This window comes from Ranitomeya variabilis, chromosome 3 (genome assembly GCF_051348905.1).
Source record: "Ranitomeya variabilis isolate aRanVar5 chromosome 3, aRanVar5.hap1, whole genome shotgun sequence".
Taxonomy (NCBI): domain Eukaryota; kingdom Metazoa; phylum Chordata; class Amphibia; order Anura; family Dendrobatidae; genus Ranitomeya; species Ranitomeya variabilis.
This window is the reverse complement of record NC_135234.1, coordinates 509,617,034-509,637,186: the sequence shown is the minus strand read 5'-3', so window position 1 is coordinate 509,637,186 and position 20,153 is coordinate 509,617,034. Positions and strand designations below refer to the sequence as shown.

General features: G+C 44.7%; 1 protein-coding gene across 4 annotated transcripts in view; it reads left to right on the top strand.

The window, feature by feature from the left end:
• OCA2 (OCA2 melanosomal transmembrane protein) overlaps positions 1-20,153 on the top strand; it is a 685,962-nt gene that overhangs the window by 242,971 nt on the left and 422,838 nt on the right. For 3 of the 4 annotated variants that reach the window (XM_077296885.1, XM_077296884.1, XM_077296886.1), the window contains exon 3: positions 4,636-4,731. The exons of the other annotated variant lie outside the window; for it this stretch is intronic. In XM_077296885.1, coding sequence (XP_077153000.1) covers positions 4,636-4,731 — 96 coding nt within the window. The remainder of the gene's footprint in view (positions 1-4,635; positions 4,732-20,153) is intronic. 4 annotated transcript variants of the gene reach the window in all.

Here is a 20,153-nt window from a genome sequence, read left to right as displayed (position 1 = left end):
AGCCGCGAGACATGCAACCACGGTGACTCGAACATTAGTATTCGAGCACACCAAAGATACTCTATTTGCACATGAGCGTGCTCGGAGAACACCTTATCTGAACACGCTTGCTCATCACTAATTACTACATTTTGTATAGCACAAGAACCATTAGTGTTTGAATATAGCTAAAGAAGGAAAACCGCAACAGAACCATAATCTGTACATGAATACAGCTCCAAGCTTAGTACAGGGATTGACAGCAATGTCAAGTCAACCCCCATCATGTATATTAATATTTCTATCTCTCGAACCTGCAACTTTCAGTATGACCTTAACAATGGTAAGGATATACTTGTTTATCAACCATTATCAGACTGCAGACCAAACAAGAACCAAAGTACATACGGTAATTGACGCAGTCAGTATCACAAATAAACTTATAGATGCTATATTTTCTGAATGGAGTTTCTTTTCTTCTCCATCTGATCCAAGTACTATGCTGACTTTTTACAATCGTAACTAGTCTCTGCAGACTTTTCTCTTCTTTTTCTCCTTCTTCTGAAGCACATCCTTAAAAAAAAAAAAAAAAAAAAAAAATGTCCTCATGGTGCCCGTGAATAAAAATATCCACCCATGCTGTGCACTGGATAAATGATTTCCAATCACTGTTTATCCTGAACACAATGACTACCACACTGTCCCCTAAGATACATGACCTCTATCCTAACCTTTCCTGTAAAATATTGCCTCCACATCACCCTCCATTATGAACAATGGCCTTGATGCTATCCCACATCACTATGTCCCCCACTCCACTGTTTCCTCTCCGCGGTGTCTCTTCTCTGCATAGTTCCATTTTTTTTGCTATTTAGTTTTCAATCTTATGGCCTAGTAAGGAGCATTCGCCTTTGCTTTTGTCCTTTTTGTGTCTGCACTCCAGGCCCTGGTGGCATAATGGCAGCAGCATGATGCTATGACCACCTCATACCACTGCATCACTAGAAAATGTTATGCATAGGTGAGAGAATAGAGCTAATTACAGCTCCTATGTCCTAGCAGCACCAACCTGCAGATATCATCACTAGTATCAGTTTTAGAGAGACTGCTACAGTTGAATCAAACCAGGGTGAACTGGGAAAAATCCCAGCCCTGCACCACTCCTCTGATGCACTGTCCTATCCTGCACTTCATTCCTCCTCTGTCCTTTTACATAGAGCACCATACTGCAGAACATCCATTCACTCAGCCTCTCCTTGTACAGCCTCATTCTGCAATACCTGACTTCACTCAGTTTATCAGCATAAAGTGAACTACAATTTGACAACCTTCCAGAAGTTCCAGGACAGTCAAGAAAAATAGGGCACTTTTTTTGCGCAGTCAGTAACAAAAAACAGGCGTCCATGACTTTTTTTTTTTAAAGCTTAAGAAACGTATTCAGAATATTTTGATTGTAATTACCAATTTTATAGTGACTGAAGCTCAATTATTGATATGGCCTGTTGACAAAAAGAACTTAAAATCCATATCTGGATTAAAAGGAAGTCCTTGTTACTGTTTGGATTTGGCAGTCTGAGCATGGGGGTGTTTCCTACACTGTTATATGCATGACAGCACAGCAAACATTGCCTCTGATTGGCATTAAAATCATTACTGCCGGTCAGAGAGCCGCGGTTCACATGCTGTTATTTGACAGGTCACTGAGGCTGCATTCCCAGCCAGGCCTTTGAACTGTAGGGACCTCAGTGAGATCACTGCCAGCACAGTGAGAAAATGTCTCACTGTGTGTGCTAGCAGTGAACTCAGAGTTCACCACAGTAAAAGCTTGGGAACACAACCTCAGTGGCCTGGAATAACCTCTATGATGTCACCGCTAATCACTGAGGCTGAGCTCGCAGCAGCTCATTCCCAAGTGGTTCTGAGTCTTTACAGTCACTTCTTGGCACCGTCCAAGTTAAAAACTGTATCACCGGACATGGATTATGGCGTGGGACAAAATGGTCAGGTGAGGGATATGGTTGTTTTTAATTTTTTTATGAGAGACTTTGGCTTCTGTGGAATGGGTGTTAAGCGAGTATAACTGTGTTTATTAGTTTTAATTAAAGTACATGTGTTTTTTTATTTCAAATTAAGAACTTTAGTCTTGCTGTGTGTTCATTTACAATATAACTATAGGATTAGTAATGAATAGGTGTCTTATACATGCCTCTTCATTACTAAGCTGTGGGCTTAATGTGACTGGACAATACAAAAGTGACAACCCCACAAATATGAACCCCACTTACCACTGCCACAGGGCAAGTGGAAAGAGTTGGGCAAAAATGCTAAAATTGTCACATCTAATAGATGTGCTTTTTCTGGACGGCTATTTTTAGGCTGTTGGCCAATATCCATAGCCCTTATCAGACTGAAAATACCACCCCTAGCTGTCTTCTTTAGCTTGGTTGGTTGTCAAAAATGGGGGTGACCCCGCGCTGTTTTTTATAATTGTTTATTTAAAAAAAAATTTAAACACCGCATGGGGACTTCTCTATTTTTAATAACCAGCCTTGCTAATGCTGACAGCTGAGGGTTGCAGCCCACAGATGTCAGTTTTTCCTAGCTGGTTATCAAAAATACAGGGAAACTCAAGCTGGTTTTGTTTTTAAAATTATTTATTTTAAGAGCAGGTATTGGCTGATGAATACTCCCATCAGGCACCACCTGCTCTCGCTGTTATTAGCGGCAGCAGGCATAGGCTAATGGGAGTAGTAAACTTTTTATCGATCAGAGGTTTTGTTTGCCGCGCTGTCCTGCACATTACAGCGCAGCAAACACTGGATGTTTGGGCCCTTCATTCAAGTGAATGGGTTCATGGTTCTGGAACCTGAACCAAACTTTTCTTTTAATCTGTTTGGCTAAATCCACTGGACCCGAATATCCAGGGATTCGTCCATCTCACATCATAATTTATAATTGTTTTCCATTGTGTCAATAAAAGTATCGCTTGGTCAATTTGTTTTTCTGGCAAGTTGTCCAGAATAAGTCAGAAGTCAAGTTGGCAACCCTGCTCATAAGTGTAAATCTACAAGGCTTTGCCCCTGTCCTGTGACAGCATCTCTCATAGTAGTAACTCCTTTCTAGACATGACCTAGGTAAGCACAGTGGAGAAACAGACTACAGAGCTGTCAGAAGGAGGATGCAATCATGCTTTGCCTTAAATTTGCATCTCGCCACAGGAAACTTCATTATTCTGACATCTTAGTGTGCTTCTCTCCTGTGCTACACTATCGGACTGGTGTTATCTGATATATTTAGTGAAGTGGTCATATACGGAAACAAATGTATCTTCTCCCACCTAATTAGGAGCACCAACTCTGAATTTGTCTTTTCTATGGTTTGACGAACTTTCTGTGTTTTCAATAATCCGTTCAGCCAAAGCGGGGCAACCAGCTAAATGCCTTCCCCAAGGTAAAGTTTACAAATCTGGCTGGATATTTTAACAAAGAAAATGCATCATGATGGGAAAATACTAGGAAAAATGTCTATGAAATTGACACACTGAGTCGAATTATCAGAAATGATGCAACAAGCTGTTCCATTTTATACAATATTTTTTATAGGGAACAAATTCTTCAGGAGACTAACTCTCTATACGAAGAGAAACTACTTATGTCTAAGATGAAAATGATGGGCAATGGAAGATTGCTGTAAATTACACAGCCTCTCAAAGAGCTTGTCATTCTGACTTCTTAAGCGCCCTTCATCTCATATGTTGCAATCTAACAAAGGATGATCTAAAAAAGCACAATGTATTCTACAGTCTATGCCTCTATATTTCTTGCTGTTACATCACCAAATTAAATTTGAAGCTATATAGGCAATGTTCTATTTAAAAACCTGTCTTTTTTGGCTGTATTGCCAAATGGTTTTGCAAGTTGTTTTGATAATTGTAGTCCTGAATTTTTTTTTTTGTAGGACAAGTGGCTTTTTTAATTAAATATGTATTATTGGTCAGCTAACTGCCATGTCAATAGCTTTATAGGATAGAACGTGTACTTATGCTGTCAGTGAAAAATGCTGGTAGCACATGTGTAACAAAAAGACGTTTGAGGAAGGATTTATGAAGCCTACATTAAAATCTAAGAAATTGCTTAATTAAATTTAAAATGATGCATAAATACATTTTAGGGAGTGGTACACATTTTAAACATATGCAGTCTCCATATGTGCAATTTGATCTACTAGCAGCATTTTTTAGAGCAGGAGATGCTGAATTGATTATCATTGGTTTGTATAAAAAGATTTAGTATAACTATAGTTTTATTAAACATCACTGCTCTGTCTGGCCTTAGGAGTCTAGTGGGTGGTCCTATTTATTAATCAGCCCTCTGCTCATATAGGAAATGCGGTCAATGACGGCAACGGCTGAACTTATAAGCAGAGAGCATGAATTTCAGATGAAGAAACAAGTTATACTTAATCTTTTCCCCCAAAAGCATTACATATCAAAAGGCTCATCATTTTTCTTTTTTTTGTATTTGCAGATTAAATAGCAATATCATTATCAATAACAGTATAAAAACTTTTTAAAAACAGAATTATACATTATTTACTATGGGATTGTTACACTTCTGTCTATACTTATTTTTTTCATGTACCTTCTTAATTTTGTAGGTATCCCTTTAACCTGCCTAAACTGTTCAGTCCAGTGAAAGACCATATTTACACAGAGAAGACACCTTTGTTAAAAGTTCACACTGAAAACAAAAGGTAATTTTTAGCTACACGTGCATATTATTAATAATAATAATAATAATAATAATATTATTGCGCCTTTTTATTTTGCTTTTCATGTGAAAAGGGGTGTACATAGCAAAAAAAGTACTATTATCTTGACACAAAACGAGTCACCCACTGGTACAGGAGGAGAGGATTCTTCCCACATGGGCTCTCAATCTACAAGGGATGGGGAGGATACAGTAGGTGATGGTAGAGGTGGTCGTGCAGCGGTTTGGTGGAACGAGGGATACTGCAGGTTGTAGGCTTGTAGGAAGAGGTAGGTCTTCAAGTTCCTTTTGAAGATTTCCACAGTAGGCGAGAGTCTAATATGTTGGGGTAGAGTGTTCCAAAAGTAGGGTGTGTAAGATTGCTCTTACTGAGTGTATTTGGGGACACTCGCTTGGCACGGGATTCAAGTACTTAGGCACAGGTTTTCACTTTAACAGTCCATGTGGTTTATTATGGAGTCATAAGCCACAGAAATATGTACAAGCAAACAGTCTTTACATCAACTCTTCATATCATAGTATACGGCTATGAAAACGCGGTCACTAAACATGCTGAACCTCTGTGTCCAGTAATCGTGGGTGACCGCACGCCATACAGTTCATTAATTCTCCATGGGGCACAACAGGCACCAACATACAATATTACGGTTGCAGTCTCTAATCATGCTGGACCTTACTCTGTCCAGTTGCCATGGGTGACTGTATGGTTCCCCATACGCTGGGTTACCTTCTAGGAGCTCCTGCTCCACATGCTGACTCCTATCAGTACTCCCTCTCACAGGGAAGCTGCCGAACTGGGATCACCATCCCGGGCAATGCCTTGCTCACCAGGCCACCTGACAGTCCAGATCCTCAGACAGGCTGTAGCTTCCCCAAACGCAGTGCCATCACAAACTCTGCACACGCGTCCTCACTGTGCGCTATTCAGGATGTCCATCCCCATCTGGGACCATCCAACACAAAGGCCCCGAGGTCCAAGGCCTCCCCATGTGCTCTACAGGGATCTAGTCCTACTCCCAGGACCTCCCAACACAGAGGCCCTCCAGGACCTGGCACACAGGCTACTCAGGACCATCCATCTCACTCCATCATGTGTTGTGAATTTGCTTTTTGCTCCCTCTAGTGGTTACTAGTTTTTTGACTCTGGTTTTTCTGTCATTCCTTTTATCCGCACCTGGGTCGTTAGTTAGGGGTGTTGCTATATAAGCTCCCTGGACCTTCAGTTCAATGCCTGGCAACGTAGTTATCAGAGCTAGTCTGCTGTGCTCTTGTCTACTGATCCTGGTTCCAGTTATATCAGCTAAGTCTGCCTTTTGCTTTTTGCTATTTGTTTTGGTTTTGTATTTTTTGTCCAGCTTGTTCCTAATCTATATCCTGACCTTTGCTGGAAGCTCTAGGGGGCTGGTGTTCTCCCCCCGGACCGTTAGACGGTTCGGGGGTTCTTGAATTTCCAGTGTGGATTTTGATAGGGTTTTTGTTGACCATATAAGTTACCTTTCTTTATTCTGCTATCAGTAAGCGGGCCTCTCTGTGCTAAACCTGGTTCATTTCTGTGTTTGTCATTTCCTCTTACCTCACCGTCATTATTTGTGGGGGGCTTCTATCCAGCTTTGGGGTCCCCTTCTCTGGAGGCAAGAAAGGTCTTTGTTTTCCTCTACTAGGGGTAGCTAGATTCTCCGGCTGGCGCGTGTCATCTAGAATCAACGTAGGAATGATCCCCGGCTACTTCTAGTGTTGGCGTTAGGAGTAGATATATGGTCAACCCAGTTACCACTGCCCTATGAGCTGGATTTTTGTATTCTGCAGACTTCCACGTTCCTCTGAGACCCTCGCCATTGGGGTCATAACAGTTTGCCAGGCCAGTATTAAATGTTTAATGCATTGCAGAAGAGGGATTATAAGAAAGAAGATTCTGAGTTTTTTTTTTTTCTTTTTCCCCTTTACCTCAGAGTGGCTATGCTTGCTGCAGACATGAATGTCCAGACCTTGATTACAAGTGTGGACCAGCTGGCTACTCGTGTGCAGGGCATACAAGACTATGTTATCAGAAATCCTAGGTCAGAACCTAAAATACCGATTCCTGAACTGTTTTCCGGAGACAGGTTTAAGTTTAGGAATTTCGTGAATAATTGTAAATTGTTTTTGTCCCTGAGACCCTGTTCATCAGGAGATTCTGCTCAGCAAGTAAAAATTGTTATTTCGTTCTTACGGGGCGACCCTCAGGATTGGGCTTTTTCGTTGGCGCCAGGAGATCCGGCATTGGCTGATCTTGATTCGTTTTTTCTGGCGCTCGGTTTACTTTATGAGGAACCCAATCTTGAGATTCAGGCAGAAAAGGCCTTGCTGGCTATGTCTCAGGGGCAGGACGAGGCTGAAGTGTATTGCCAAAAATTTCGGAAATGGTCCGTGCTGACACATTGGAACGAGTGTGCACTGGCCGCTAATTTTAGAAGTGGCCTTTCTGAAGCCATTAAGAATGTTATGGTGGGTTTTCCCATTCCCACAGGTCTGAATGATACTATGGCACTGGCTATTCAAATTGACCGGCGGTTGCGGGAGCGCAAAACCGCAAATTCCCTCATGGTGTTGTCTGAACAGACACCTAATTTAATGCAATGTGATAGAATCCTGACTAGAAATGAGCGGAAAATTCATAGACGCCGGAATGGCTTGTGCTACTACTGTGGTGATTCTACACATGTTATCTCAGCATGCTCTAAACGTATATCTAAGGTTGTTAGTCCTGTCACCGTTGGTAATTTGCAACCTAAATTTATTCTGTCTGTAACTTTGATTTGCTCACTGTCATCTTATCCTGTCATGGCGTTTGTGGATTCAGGTGCTGCCCTGAGTCTCATGGATCTCTCATTTGCTAAGCGCTGTGGTTTTACTCTTGAACCATTGGAAAATCCTATTCCTCTTAGGGGTATTGATGCTACACCATTGGCAGCAAATAAACCGCAGTATTGGACACAGGTTACCATGTGCATGAATCCTGAACACCGCGAGGTGATGCGTTTCCTGGTTTTACATAAAATGCATGATTTGGTTGTTTTAGGGCTGCCATGGTTACAGACCCATAATCCAGTCCTGGACTGGAAGGCTATGTCAGTCTCAAGTTGGGGCTGTCGTGGTATTCATGGGGATTCCCTGCCTGTGTCTATTGCTTCTTCTACGCCTTCGGAAGTTCCGGAGTATTTGTCTGATTATCAGGATGTCTTCAGTGAGTCTGAGTCCAGTGCACTGCCTCCTCATAGGGACTGTGACTGTGCTATAGATTTGATCCCAGGCAGTAAATTTCCTAAGGGAAGACTGTTTAATCTGTCGGTACCTGAACATACCGCTATGCGTTCATATATCAAGGAGTCTCTGGAGAAAGGACATATTCGTCCGTCTTCTTCCCCTCTTGGTGCGGGATTCTTTTTTGTGGCAAAAAAGGACGGATCTTTGAGACCTTGTATTGATTATCGGCTTTTAAATAAGATCACTGTCAAATTTCAGTATCCTTTGCCGCTGTTGTCTGACTTGTTTGCCCGGATTAAGGGTGCCAAGTGGTTCACCAAGATAGACCTTCGTGGTGCGTACAACCTTGTGCGCATTAAGCAAGGTGATGAATGGAAAACCGCATTCAATACGCCCGAAGGTCATTTTGAGTACTTGGTGATGCCTTTTGGGCTCTCCAATGCGCCTTCAGTTTTTCAGTCCTTTATGCATGACATTTTCCGGAAGTATCTGGATAAATTTTTGATTGTTTATCTGGATGATATTTTGGTTTTTTCTGATAATTGGGATTCGCATGTGGAGCAGGTCAGGTTGGTCTTTAAAATTTTGCGTGAAAATTCTTTGTTTGTCAAGGGCTCAAAGTGTCTCTTTGGTGTACAGAAGGTTCCCTTTTTGGGGTTCATTTTTTCCCCTTCTGCTGTGGAGATGGACCCAGTCAAGGTCCGAGCTATTCTTGATTGGACTCAGCCCTCGTCAGTTAAGAGTCTTCAGAAGTTCTTGGGCTTCGCTAACTTCTACCGTCGTTTTATCGCTAATTTTTCTAGCATTGTGAAACCTTTGACGGATATGACCAAGAAGGGCTCCGATGTAGCTAACTGGGCTCCTGCTGCCGTGGAGGCTTTCCAGGAGTTGAAACGCCGGTTTACTTCAGCGCCTGTTTTGTGCCAGCCTGACGTCTCACTTCCCTTTCAGGTTGAGGTGGATGCTTCGGAGATTGGGGCAGGGGCCGTTTTGTCGCAGAGAGGCCCTGGTTGCTCTGTTATGAAACCTTGTGCCTTTTTCTCTAGGAAGTTTTCGCCTGCCGAGCGAAATTATGATGTGGGCAATCGGGAGTTGTTGGCCATGAAATGGGCATTTGAGGAGTGGCGTCATTGGCTCGAGGGTGCTAAGCATCGTGTGGTGGTCTTGACTGATCACAAAAATCTGATGTATCTCGAGTCTGCTAAACGCCTTAATCCGAGACAGGCCCGCTGGTCATTGTTTTTCTCCCGCTTTGATTTTGTTGTCTCGTATTTACCAGGTTCAAAGAATGTGAAGGCCGATGCTCTTTCTAGGAGCTTTGTGCCTGATGCTCCTGGAGTCACGGATCCTGTTGGTATTCTTAAAGATGGAGTTATCTTGTCAGCTATTTCTCCGGATCTGCGACGTGTGTTGCAGAGATTTCAGGCTGATAGGCCTGAGTCTTGTCCACCTGACAGACTGTTTGTCCCGGATAAGTGGACCAGCAGAGTCATTTCCGAGGTTCATTCCTCGGCGTTGGCAGGTCACCCGGGAATTTTTGGCACCAGAGATCTGGTGGCCAGGTCCTTTTGGTGGCCTTCCTTGTCAAGGGATGTGCGGTCATTTGTGCAGTCCTGTGGGACTTGTGCTCGAGCTAAGCCTTGCTGTTCTCGTGCCAGCGGTTTGCTCTTGCCCTTGCCTGTCCCGAAGAGACCTTGGACACATATCTCCATGGATTTCATTTCTGATCTTCCGCTATCTCAGGGCATGTCCGTTATCTGGGTGATATGTGATCGCTTCTCCAAGATGGTCCATTTGGTTCCTTTGCCTAAGCTGCCTTCCTCTTCCGATCTGGTTCCTGTGTTTTTCCAGAACGTGGTTCGTTTGCACGGCATCCCTGAGAATATTGTGTCAGACAGAGGATCCCAGTTCGTTTCCAGGTTCTGGCGATCCTTTTGTAGTAGGATGGGCATTGATTTGTCGTTTTCGTCTGCTTTCCATCCTCAGACTAATGGACAGACGGAGCGAACCAATCAGACTTTGGAGGCTTATTTGAGGTGTTTTGTCTCTGCTGATCAGGACGATTGGGTGACATTCTTGCCGTTGGCTGAGTTTGCCCTTAATAATCGGGCTAGTTCCGCCACCTTGGTTTCGCCTTTTTTCTGCAACTCTGGTTTCCATCCTCGCTTTTCTTCGGGTCATGTGGAGCCTTCTGACTGTCCTGGGGTGGATTCTGTGGTGGATAGGTTGCAGCAGATCTGGAATCATGTGGTGGACAACTTGAAGTTGTCACAGGAGAAGGCTCAGCGCTTTGCCAACCGCCGCCGCGGTGTGGGTCCCCGACTACGCGTTGGGGATTTGGTATGGCTTTCTTCCCGCTTTGTTCCTATGAAGGTCTCCTCTCCCAAATTTAAACCTCGTTTTATTGGGCCTTACAAGATATTGGAAATCCTTAATCCTGTATCTTTTCGTTTGTGATCTTCCTGTGTCGTTTGCTATTCACAATGTATTTCATAGGTCCTTGTTGCGGCGGTACATTGTGCCTGTAGTTCCTTCTGCTGAGCCTCCTGCTCCGGTGTTGGTTGAGGGCGAGTTGGAGTACATGGTGGAGAAGATCTTGGATTCTCGCCTCTCCAGGCGGAGGCTTCAGTACCTGGTCAAGTGGAAGGGCTATGGTCAGGAGGATAATTCCTGGGTGGTCGCCTCTGATGTTCATGCGGCCGATTTGGTTCGTGCCTTTCATGCCGCTCATCCTGATCGCCCTGGTGGTCGTGGTGAGGGTTCGGTGACCCCTCACTAAGGGGGGGGTACTGTTGTGAATTTGCTTTTTGCTCCCTCTAGTGGTTACTAGTTTTTTGACTCTGGTTTTTCTGTCATTCCTTTTATCCGCACCTGGGTCGTTAGTTAGGGGTGTTGCTATATAAGCTCCCTGGACCTTCAGTTCAATGCCTGGCAACGTAGTTATCAGAGCTAGTCTGCTGTGCTCTTGTCTACTGATCCTGGTTCCAGTTATATCAGCTAAGTCTGCCTTTTGCTTTTTGCTATTTGTTTTGGTTTTGTATTTTTTGTCCAGCTTGTTCCTAATCTATATCCTGACCTTTGCTGGAAGCTCTAGGGGGCTGGTGTTCTCCCCCCGGACCGTTAGACGGTTCGGGGGTTCTTGAATTTCCAGTGTGGATTTTGATAGGGTTTTTGTTGACCATATAAGTTACCTTTCTTTATTCTGCTATCAGTAAGCGGGCCTCTCTGTGCTAAACCTGGTTCATTTCTGTGTTTGTCATTTCCTCTTACCTCACCGTCATTATTTGTGGGGGGCTTCTATCCAGCTTTGGGGGTCCCCTTCTCTGGAGGCAAGAAAGGTCTTTGTTTTCCTCTACTAGGGGTAGCTAGATTCTCCGGCTGGCGCGTGTCATCTAGAATCAACGTAGGAATGATCCCCGGCTACTTCTAGTGTTGGCGTTAGGAGTAGATATATGGTCAACCCAGTTACCACTGCCCTATGAGCTGGATTTTTGTATTCTGCAGACTTCCACGTTCCTCTGAGACCCTCGCCATTGGGGTCATAACAGTCATGTGACCCACATGGTCACATTATATACTTGCAGCCACTCCCCTAGGTGGGAGGTGCGTGTGGCTATTTCAAGCTTTACAACTACCGATATGCCTCCATGCATATCCTAAGGAGCACATGCAGCGCCCCCTAGCTGTAACAGGGGTCACTGCATCACAGGTGATACACATAAACATTTTGTATTCCATTGTGGGAAGAGGGCATTAAAGGGGAGTAGAGAAGGGGATCTTGTGAGAATCGGAAGTTGCGTGCAGGTATGTACCGGGTGTCTAGGTCACAGATGTATGGAGGATACAGGTTGTGGATAGCTTTGTATGAAAAGGTTAGGGTTTTGAACTGGAGTCTCTGGGCAATGGGGAGCTAGTGAAGGGATTGACAGAGAAGAGTGACCGGTGAATAGCTGGGGTTACGTAGATTAGTCAGGCAGCAGAGTTTAGGATAGATTGGAGATGGTGTAAAAGTGTTAGAGGGGAGGCCACAAAGCAGGAGGTTGCAGTAGTTGAGGCGGGGGTGATGAGGGCATGCACTAGTGCTTTTGCAGCTTCTTGGTTGAAGAACATGTGGATCCAGGAAATACTTTTGAGTTGGAGACGGTAGGAAGTAGAAAAGGCTTAGATATGTGATTTGAAGGAAAGATCAGAGTCGAAGGTTGCTCTAAGACAGTGAGCTTGCGGCACTGGGGTGAGTGAGTAGCCATTGACTTTGATGGCTTGGTCAGCTGGGGGGTTGAAGGAAATGTTGGAAAGATGATGAATTCTGTTTTATCCATATTAAGTTTTAGAAATCTAGCAGAGAAAAAAAGATGGAATAGTGGACAGACCTTGTGGGACTCTGGTTAGTAAAGAGATAATTTCTGGTTCAGAGAGGTAGATCTGTGTGTCATCAGCATGGAGCTGTTACTGAAAGCCGTGGGACTCTGAGCTGTCCAAGGCTAAAGGTGTAGATGTAGACAAGCAATGGTCCTAGAACTAAACTGTGGGGGCCACAGACAGGGGCGAGGTGAGGAGGTGGTGTGAGTGGGAGAAGCTGAATATCTGGTCTGTTATGTATGAAGAGATCCAAGATGGGGCCAAGTCTGTGATTCCTAGAAATGAGTCTGTAGTAAGAGGGAATGGTCCACTGTTTTGAAGGTAGATGACAGGTTGAGGAGGAGGATATAGTAGTGTCACTTGGATTTTGCAGTTAGGTCACTGGTGACTTTAATCAGGGCAGTTTCAGTGGAATGATGTGGTTGGAAGCCAGATTGTAGGTGGTCAAGGAGGGAGCAGGAGGAGAGGTGGGAGGACAGTTCAAAATAGACATGTTGTTCCATTAGTTTTGAGGCATAGGGTAGAAGTAATATGGGGTGATAGCTAGACAGAAATCATGGATCAAGGGAGGTTTTTTTGAGAATGGGTATAAATGAGGCATGTTTAAAGCATGAGGGAAAGACACCAGTTGTAAAAGAGATGGATGAGGTTTGGGATGTGGTGGGACAAGATTGGGTCAAGTTCACAGTGATGAGATTTGGAGAGGAAAGTTGATCTTCTGTAATGATGGGGAAACTGGTTTTGTATGAGAAGGGCTTAGTAACTGAGGGGGCCTGCATGGCAAAGCTTTTTCTGATGTTAGCAGTCTTCTGCTTGAAGAATGAGAGGTATGTTTGTTTTGCTGTAGTGAGTGATGACTTGAAAGTAATGAGAGACTGAATGCGATGAAGTGTTCATTGTAGTGGGATATTTTCCATCTCTGCTCAGCAACTCTGGAAGCCCACCTCATATCTTTAAACAAGCTGGTGTGCCAGGGTTGCCTGTTGCATTGTGCGACCTTTGGTATGTCAGGGGATGACTGATTCAAGAGCTGCAGCTGTTGTGGCATTATACACTCACCGGCCACTTTATTAGGTACACCATGCTAGTAACGTGTTGGACCCCCTTTTGCCTTCAGAACTGCCTCAATTCTTCGTGGCATAGATTCAACAAGGTGCTGGAAGCATTCCTCAGATTTTGGTCCATATTGACATGATGGCATCACACAGTTGCCGCAGATTTGTCGGCTGCACATCCCAAAGATGCTCCATACAAGGCAGGATGGATCCATGCTTTCATGTTGTTTACGCCAAATTCTGACCCTACCATCCGAATGTCACAGCAGAAATCGAGACTCATCAGACCAAGCAACGTTTTTCCAATCTTCTACTGTCCAATTTCGATGAGCTTGTACAAATTGTAGCCTCAGTTTCCTGTTCTTAGCTGAAAGGAGTGGTACCCGGTGTGGTCTTCTGCTGCTGTAGCCCATCTGCCTCAAAGTTCGACGCACTGTGCGTTCAGAGATGCTCTTAGGCCTACCTTGGTTGTAACGGTTGGCGATTTGAGTCACTGTTGCCTTTCTATCAGCTCGAACCAGTCTGCCCATTCTCCTCTGACCTCTGGCATCAACAAGGCATTTCCGCCCACAGAACTGCCGCTCACTGGATTTTTTTTCTTTTTCGGACCATTCTCTGTAAACCCTAGAGATGGTTGTGCGTGAAAATCCCAGTAGATCAGCAGTTTCTGAAATACTCAGACCAGCCCTTCTGGCACCAACAACCATGCCACGTTCAAAGGCACTCAAATCACCTTTCTTCCCCATACTGATGCTCGGTTTGAACTGCAGGAGATTGTCTTGACCATGTCTACATGCCTAAATGCACTGAGTTGCCGCCATGTGATTGGCTGATTAGAAATTAAGTGTTAACAAGAAGTTGGACAGGTGTACCTAATAAAGTGGCCGGTGAGTGTATAAAGAGGCAGCAGCATCTCCATTGTACAAGAAACTTAGGTGTGCAAGAGAGCAATGTAATTCAGAGAGTGAGTGTAGGTTGAGATTTCTTCAAGGGTGTGCAAGTTTGTGGAGTGGGGATTGTGCACTTGGAGAGGGAAGAAAATTTGAGTAGATTGTGGTCAGAGAGAGAGGTGAGTCAGAGAGGTTAAATAGGGAACAGAGGCAGTTGATGATAAGGTCCAGTGTGTGGCAATCTTTGTGAGTGGCTGTAAAAGACCATTGAGTGAGGTTGAAGGAGGACGTGAGAGAAGCTTAGAGACAGCTACTGTAAGTAGGAAGTGTCAATGGGGATGTTAAAGTCCCCCATGATGATAGTGGGGATATCAGTGGAAAAGAAATGAAGTAGCCAGGTAGTGAAGTGGTGAAAGAAGGTGGTGGATGTTCCTGGGGGTTGGAAAATGACAACTAGTTGGAGGTTGGAAGGGGAGTAGATGTGCACATATAGCAATGGGATTTTGATGAAGGAACAGTTTCTGACAGGAGAAAACAAACTCTTCCACCATTCTTGCTTCTGGGCCAGGGGATGTGGGAAAGGTGGAATTCCCCATACAAAAGTGCAGCTGGAGAAGCTGTGTCAGAGGGGGTGAGCCAGGTTACATGAGGAAGGAAAGCTTCTTAATAATGTAAAGGTCATGGATCTATGAAAATTTGCTGCAAATGTATTAATCCCTTTACTCCCCCAAGCCTGTTTTCATCTTCATGACTATGCCAAATTTTACAATTCTGACCAGTGTCACTCAATTTGAAAATAACTCTTGAACACTTCAATGGATCTTACTGATTCATGACATAATGTACTTCAACATAGTGATAACATTTGTTTGATATGACTTCGTTTGTGAGAAAAAAAATTAAATTTGGAGAATATTTAGCAATTTTCAAACTTTAATTTTTATGGCTTTTTGACCATCAAGTTGTCACACAAAATAGTTAAATAACATTTCCAACATCGGCACAATTTTTTAAAACATCATTTTTTTGGTTCAGCATTTATAAGAGTTAAACATTGACCAGTGATTTCTCATTTCTCTTACCCCCATGACGGCACCACGGAGAGAGGGATCCGCCCTCAGGGACAGGAAACCCACAGGTTAAAAAAGTGGGACCTCTCCTCCACCTCAGTTCGGTTTCCTGTCCCTGACGGGGAACCTACAGGTGAACATACCTGTATCGCGGGATACCGGGGACCATCTGACCGGATTCAAGCATCGAGGGGCCCTGCTGCGGTCAAGGTGGATCTTCATCCCCGAGGGCACAATCCGGGGCCGGCGGGCCCTGAGTAGGTGCAGGGAAGAGGCAGTGAAGAGGAATCCGGTCTGCCTCCTGCCCTTTTATCACACGACCGGTAATAGGTAGCGGTGGCTACATGGTAAATGACTGCTGGTCTGGGGCCCTGGGGGGATGGTGGTGGCGGCCACCGACAGGAACGGACGATTTGGACGCAGCGGCGGGTGCGGTGGCACTTCCGATACCCCCAGGCGCCGGCGGCCAGCATGGCGTTAAGCAGAGGCTCTAGTGGTGCGCGAGACTGGCCGCAGTTTAGTGCACAGGTGCAGCGGGAATACTTCCGGGTCAGCGCAGGGAGCCTGGAAACCGGAAGCTAATGGCGCTGCGGGCGGGGGATTTAAACAGCTGAGCAGCCTGGAATCACTGCTCAGCTATTTTCACCATGAGTGGATCAGAGAAACCCGCAGAAGAACTTCTGCAACCCCTACCAAAAAAACGGCCGCAGCAGGACCCACAACCACAGCCTTCTCAGCGCCATAGCTCTGGATCACAACGCAGCAGAGGCTCCAGTGGATCCAGAAGGAAGGCAACGTTTCAAATTGAGGACGCATCTCCAAGACCTGAACCGGTACCTCCCTCATATCAGGAGGGTAAGTGAACCAATGAATGTAATTCTAAATGGGTTTTTTTTGTGTCCCTAGGGAAAGAAATGTATGGGGAAAACTAAGTAGATTTACCTACCACATGGGTCAAAAAACTCTGTGCGATTTGCATAGAGAGAACTTTAAGTGAAGAATCCCCAAGATTTGTATCTGACCTAAAAGAACTAATTAAATCTCAGGTGGAAGATGCGTTGGAAAACGCAAAAAGCCTTAAAAGGAAATTCAAATTGAGACGTAAATCCCCGGATCCCAGTTCTAGTGAGGAACACAGTATCCAATATAGTTCTGATAGTTCCCTGTCCTCTTCATCATCCTCGACATCGTCGGAGAGTGGTCGTAACTAGGGTTGAGCGAAACGGGTCGGCAATTTTCAGAAGTCGCCGACTTTTGGCAAAGTCGGGTTTCATGAAACCCGACCCGACCCCTGTGTGGGGTTGGCCATGAAGTCGGCGATCTTCTGAATCTGGAATCGGAATTCCGATACCGATTCCCGATATGTTTAAGATATCGGGAATTGGTATCGGAATTTAGATTTAAGTGTAAAATAAAGAATTAAAATAAAAAATATCGCTATACTTACCCCCTGACGGGCCCTGGTACTAACCGGGAACCTTCCTTCCTTAGAATCAGCCTTCCAGGACCTTGCGGTGACGTCGCGGTGACGTCGCGGCTTGTGATTGGTCGCGCGGCCGCCCATGTGACCGCTCGCGCGACCAATCACAAGCCGCGACGTCACCGTGACGTCACTGAAGGTCCTGTAAGGGCTGATTCTTAGGAAGGAAGGCTGCCGGAACGAAGCCGAGGGTGAGTATATTCCTATTAGGTATATACTCACCCTCGGACACGCCCTGCTTCTTTCCGGCAGCCTTCCTTCCTAAGAATCAGCCCTTCCAGGACCTTTGGTGACGTCACGGCTTGTGATTGGTCGCGCGAGCGGTCACATGGGCGGCCACGCGACCAATCACAAGCCGCGACGTCACCGCAAGGTCCTGGAAGGCTGATTCTAATGAAGGAAGGTTCCCGGTTAGTACCAGGGCCCGTCAGAGGGTATGTATAGCGATATTTTTTATTTTAATTTTTTATTTTACACTTAAATATGGATCCCAGGGCCTGAAGGAGAGTTTCCGCTCCTTCAGACCCTGGGAACCATTGGAAACCCAATGCACTGCATTGGGTTTCGAGTTTCGGCCGACCCCGACTTTTTTATAAGATCGGCCGATTTCACTCGACCCGACTTTTGAAAAAGTCGGGTTTCGTGAAACCCGACCCGATCCTATAAAAGTAAAGGTCGCTCAACCCTAGTCGTAACTGTTTCCCTATAGAAGAAACAGATGCGCTAATTAAAGCGGTTAGAACAACTATGGGGCTGGCAGACATTCGGTCTAAAAAAACGGCCGAAGATCTTATGTTCAGCGGCTTACAGCAGAGAAAACGTCTGGCATTTCCGTTGAACGAAAAAATATAGACCCTAATAAAAAAAGAGTGGAAGAGGCCAGACAAAGTCCTCCTAGCTCCAAAGAGGAAATATCCGTTCGACGTCCCTGCATGTTCTTCTTGGGGAAAAGCACCTAAAATAGATGTCGCTATTGCGAAGGCCCCTAAGAAATTTGCGTTACCCTTTGAGGATATGGGGACCCTATGGACAAGAAGGCTGAGGTGTTCTTAAAAGGCTCCTGGGAAGCAGCTAGCAGGGGTTTAAAACCAGGAATAGCCGCTACATGCACGGCAAGAGCATTGATGGTGTGGCTGGACCACCTAGAGTCTCAATTGAGGAACAAAACCTCAGGGGAAACAATATTGGATTCCGTGTCGGTAATGAGGAGTGCTGCTGCATATTTGGCAGACGCTTCCATAGACTCTGTGAGACTGACGGCAAGGTCAGCTTCGTTTTCAAATGCAGCTAGAAGAGCATTATGGCTCAAATGCTGGCCAGAAGACCTACAAACAAAAGCAAAATTATGCTCCATACCATGTGAGGGAGAATTTTTGTTTGGGCCTACCCTAGATGACATCCTCGAGAAGGCCGTAGACAAATAGAAAGCCTTCCCAGGGTTTCTTAACCAATCTTACAAACGGCCCTTTCGGGGTAGGAAGTTCATGCGTAAACGCCCTCCAAAAAAACAAAAAGAAGGATGGGAAGATAAAAGATTTAAAGGCAGAGGCTTCATGTTTAACAAACCGGACAACAAGAAGCAATCCCAATGAAGGTGCGCCCCAGGTGGGAGGAAGACTAACATACTTACTTCAAGCCTGGGAAAAAATATCAGGGAGCGAGTGGACACTGAGTATAATAAGGACAGGTCTAAAATTGAGATTCCATACAATGCCACACAACCATTTCGTGATAACACCACAGAGAAAATCAGAGGTCGAACAACTGGCCCTACAAAAGGAAATATACAGTCTCCTCGCAAAAGTTTGTCCTACAGGAGGTCCCACAACAGGAGAAAGATACGGGATTTTATTCTCTTTTTCTGTGAACCTGGTGTCGGCCCTACGGTGAGGCAAACTCACACACGTACCTTGCATGTCTCATGTCCTCAACCAGGTTGTACAGAGTTTTCTCCGCCACTATCCTAGACTGGGTGAGCTGCTGCAGAAGGCACGCAAGCTGTTTGCTCACTTCTGCCATTCACAGCCTTCTGGTCATCGATTTGCATTGATACAGAGGTCTTTGTCCATGCCAGTTAACAGGTTGATATGCGATGTGCCGACACGGTGGAATTCCACTCTGCACATGTTGCAGCAACTGTGGCAGCAGCAATGAAGCCCTGACACAGTATGTCATGTTGTATAGCCTGGGCCAATGCAGTATGGACATGGCGCATATCACGTTTACGGAGTGGGCACAGATTAACCCCTTCACGTCGCTGCCCTTTTCCGCTTTTGGTTTGTTTTCCGCTCCACTTCTTCCCTGAGCCGTAACTTTTTCTTTCCATCAAAATGGCCATGTGAGGGCTTGTTTTTGCAGGATGAGTTGTACTTTTGAACGACAGCGTTGGTTTTACCATATCAAGTACTCGAAAACTGGAAAAAAATTCATAGTGTGGTGAAATTGCAAAAAAAAGTGCAATTTCACAACTGTTTTTGGGATTTTTTTTTACCATATTCACCAAATGCTAAAACTAATCTTGACTATCGGCAATAGGGTTTCACCAAGTATGTTCCGCACTCATACTAACATGAGTAGAACCTGGCTAAATTATACGGGTTTCTACAAGTGTGGTGGTAATAGATGTATAACATGTGCTCATGCATTAGTTACCAAGACATACAAAAATTCCACGGCCTCTCAGTGTTTTAACATAAAACAATACATCAATTGCAATACAGCCTTTGTAGTTTATAAGATTGATTGCATCATATGCAATCTGTCTTACGTAGGGTGTACTTCCCGTAAATTAAGAATACGAATCACGGAGCATTTACGGGATATAGGGAGGTCGGGTGATTTAGGTCGTTCCATGTCGGCAGTATCTAGACATTTTAATGTTCAACATGCAGGCAGCACAGATGGTTTCAGTGCATATGGTATTGAAAGAGTTAACAAACCCTTGCGAGGAGGTGATTTCAGACGCTGTCTTCTTATGCGGGAGGCGTTCTGGATTTATCACCTGAACACTCGCTTCCCTGCAGGTCTCAATAAACGTAATGAGTTGATGTACCATTATTAGGGTTTTTTGTGTCATGAGTTTTGGAGGATAAAAGTTTATTTTAAATATGTTTATATCTGTATAATTGTTTAAATGTAATGATGTTTTTATATGTGCACACTTTTTATATCAGCAGGACCTGTCTCTGTCATGTGATTTTGGGTCAGTTGATTATTGGCTGACGGTGGCTATATGAAGTCAAATGTCTATTTATTTGTAGCTCTGACAAAGATCTGCTAAGATCGAAACGCGTAGCTCGTTTCCTACC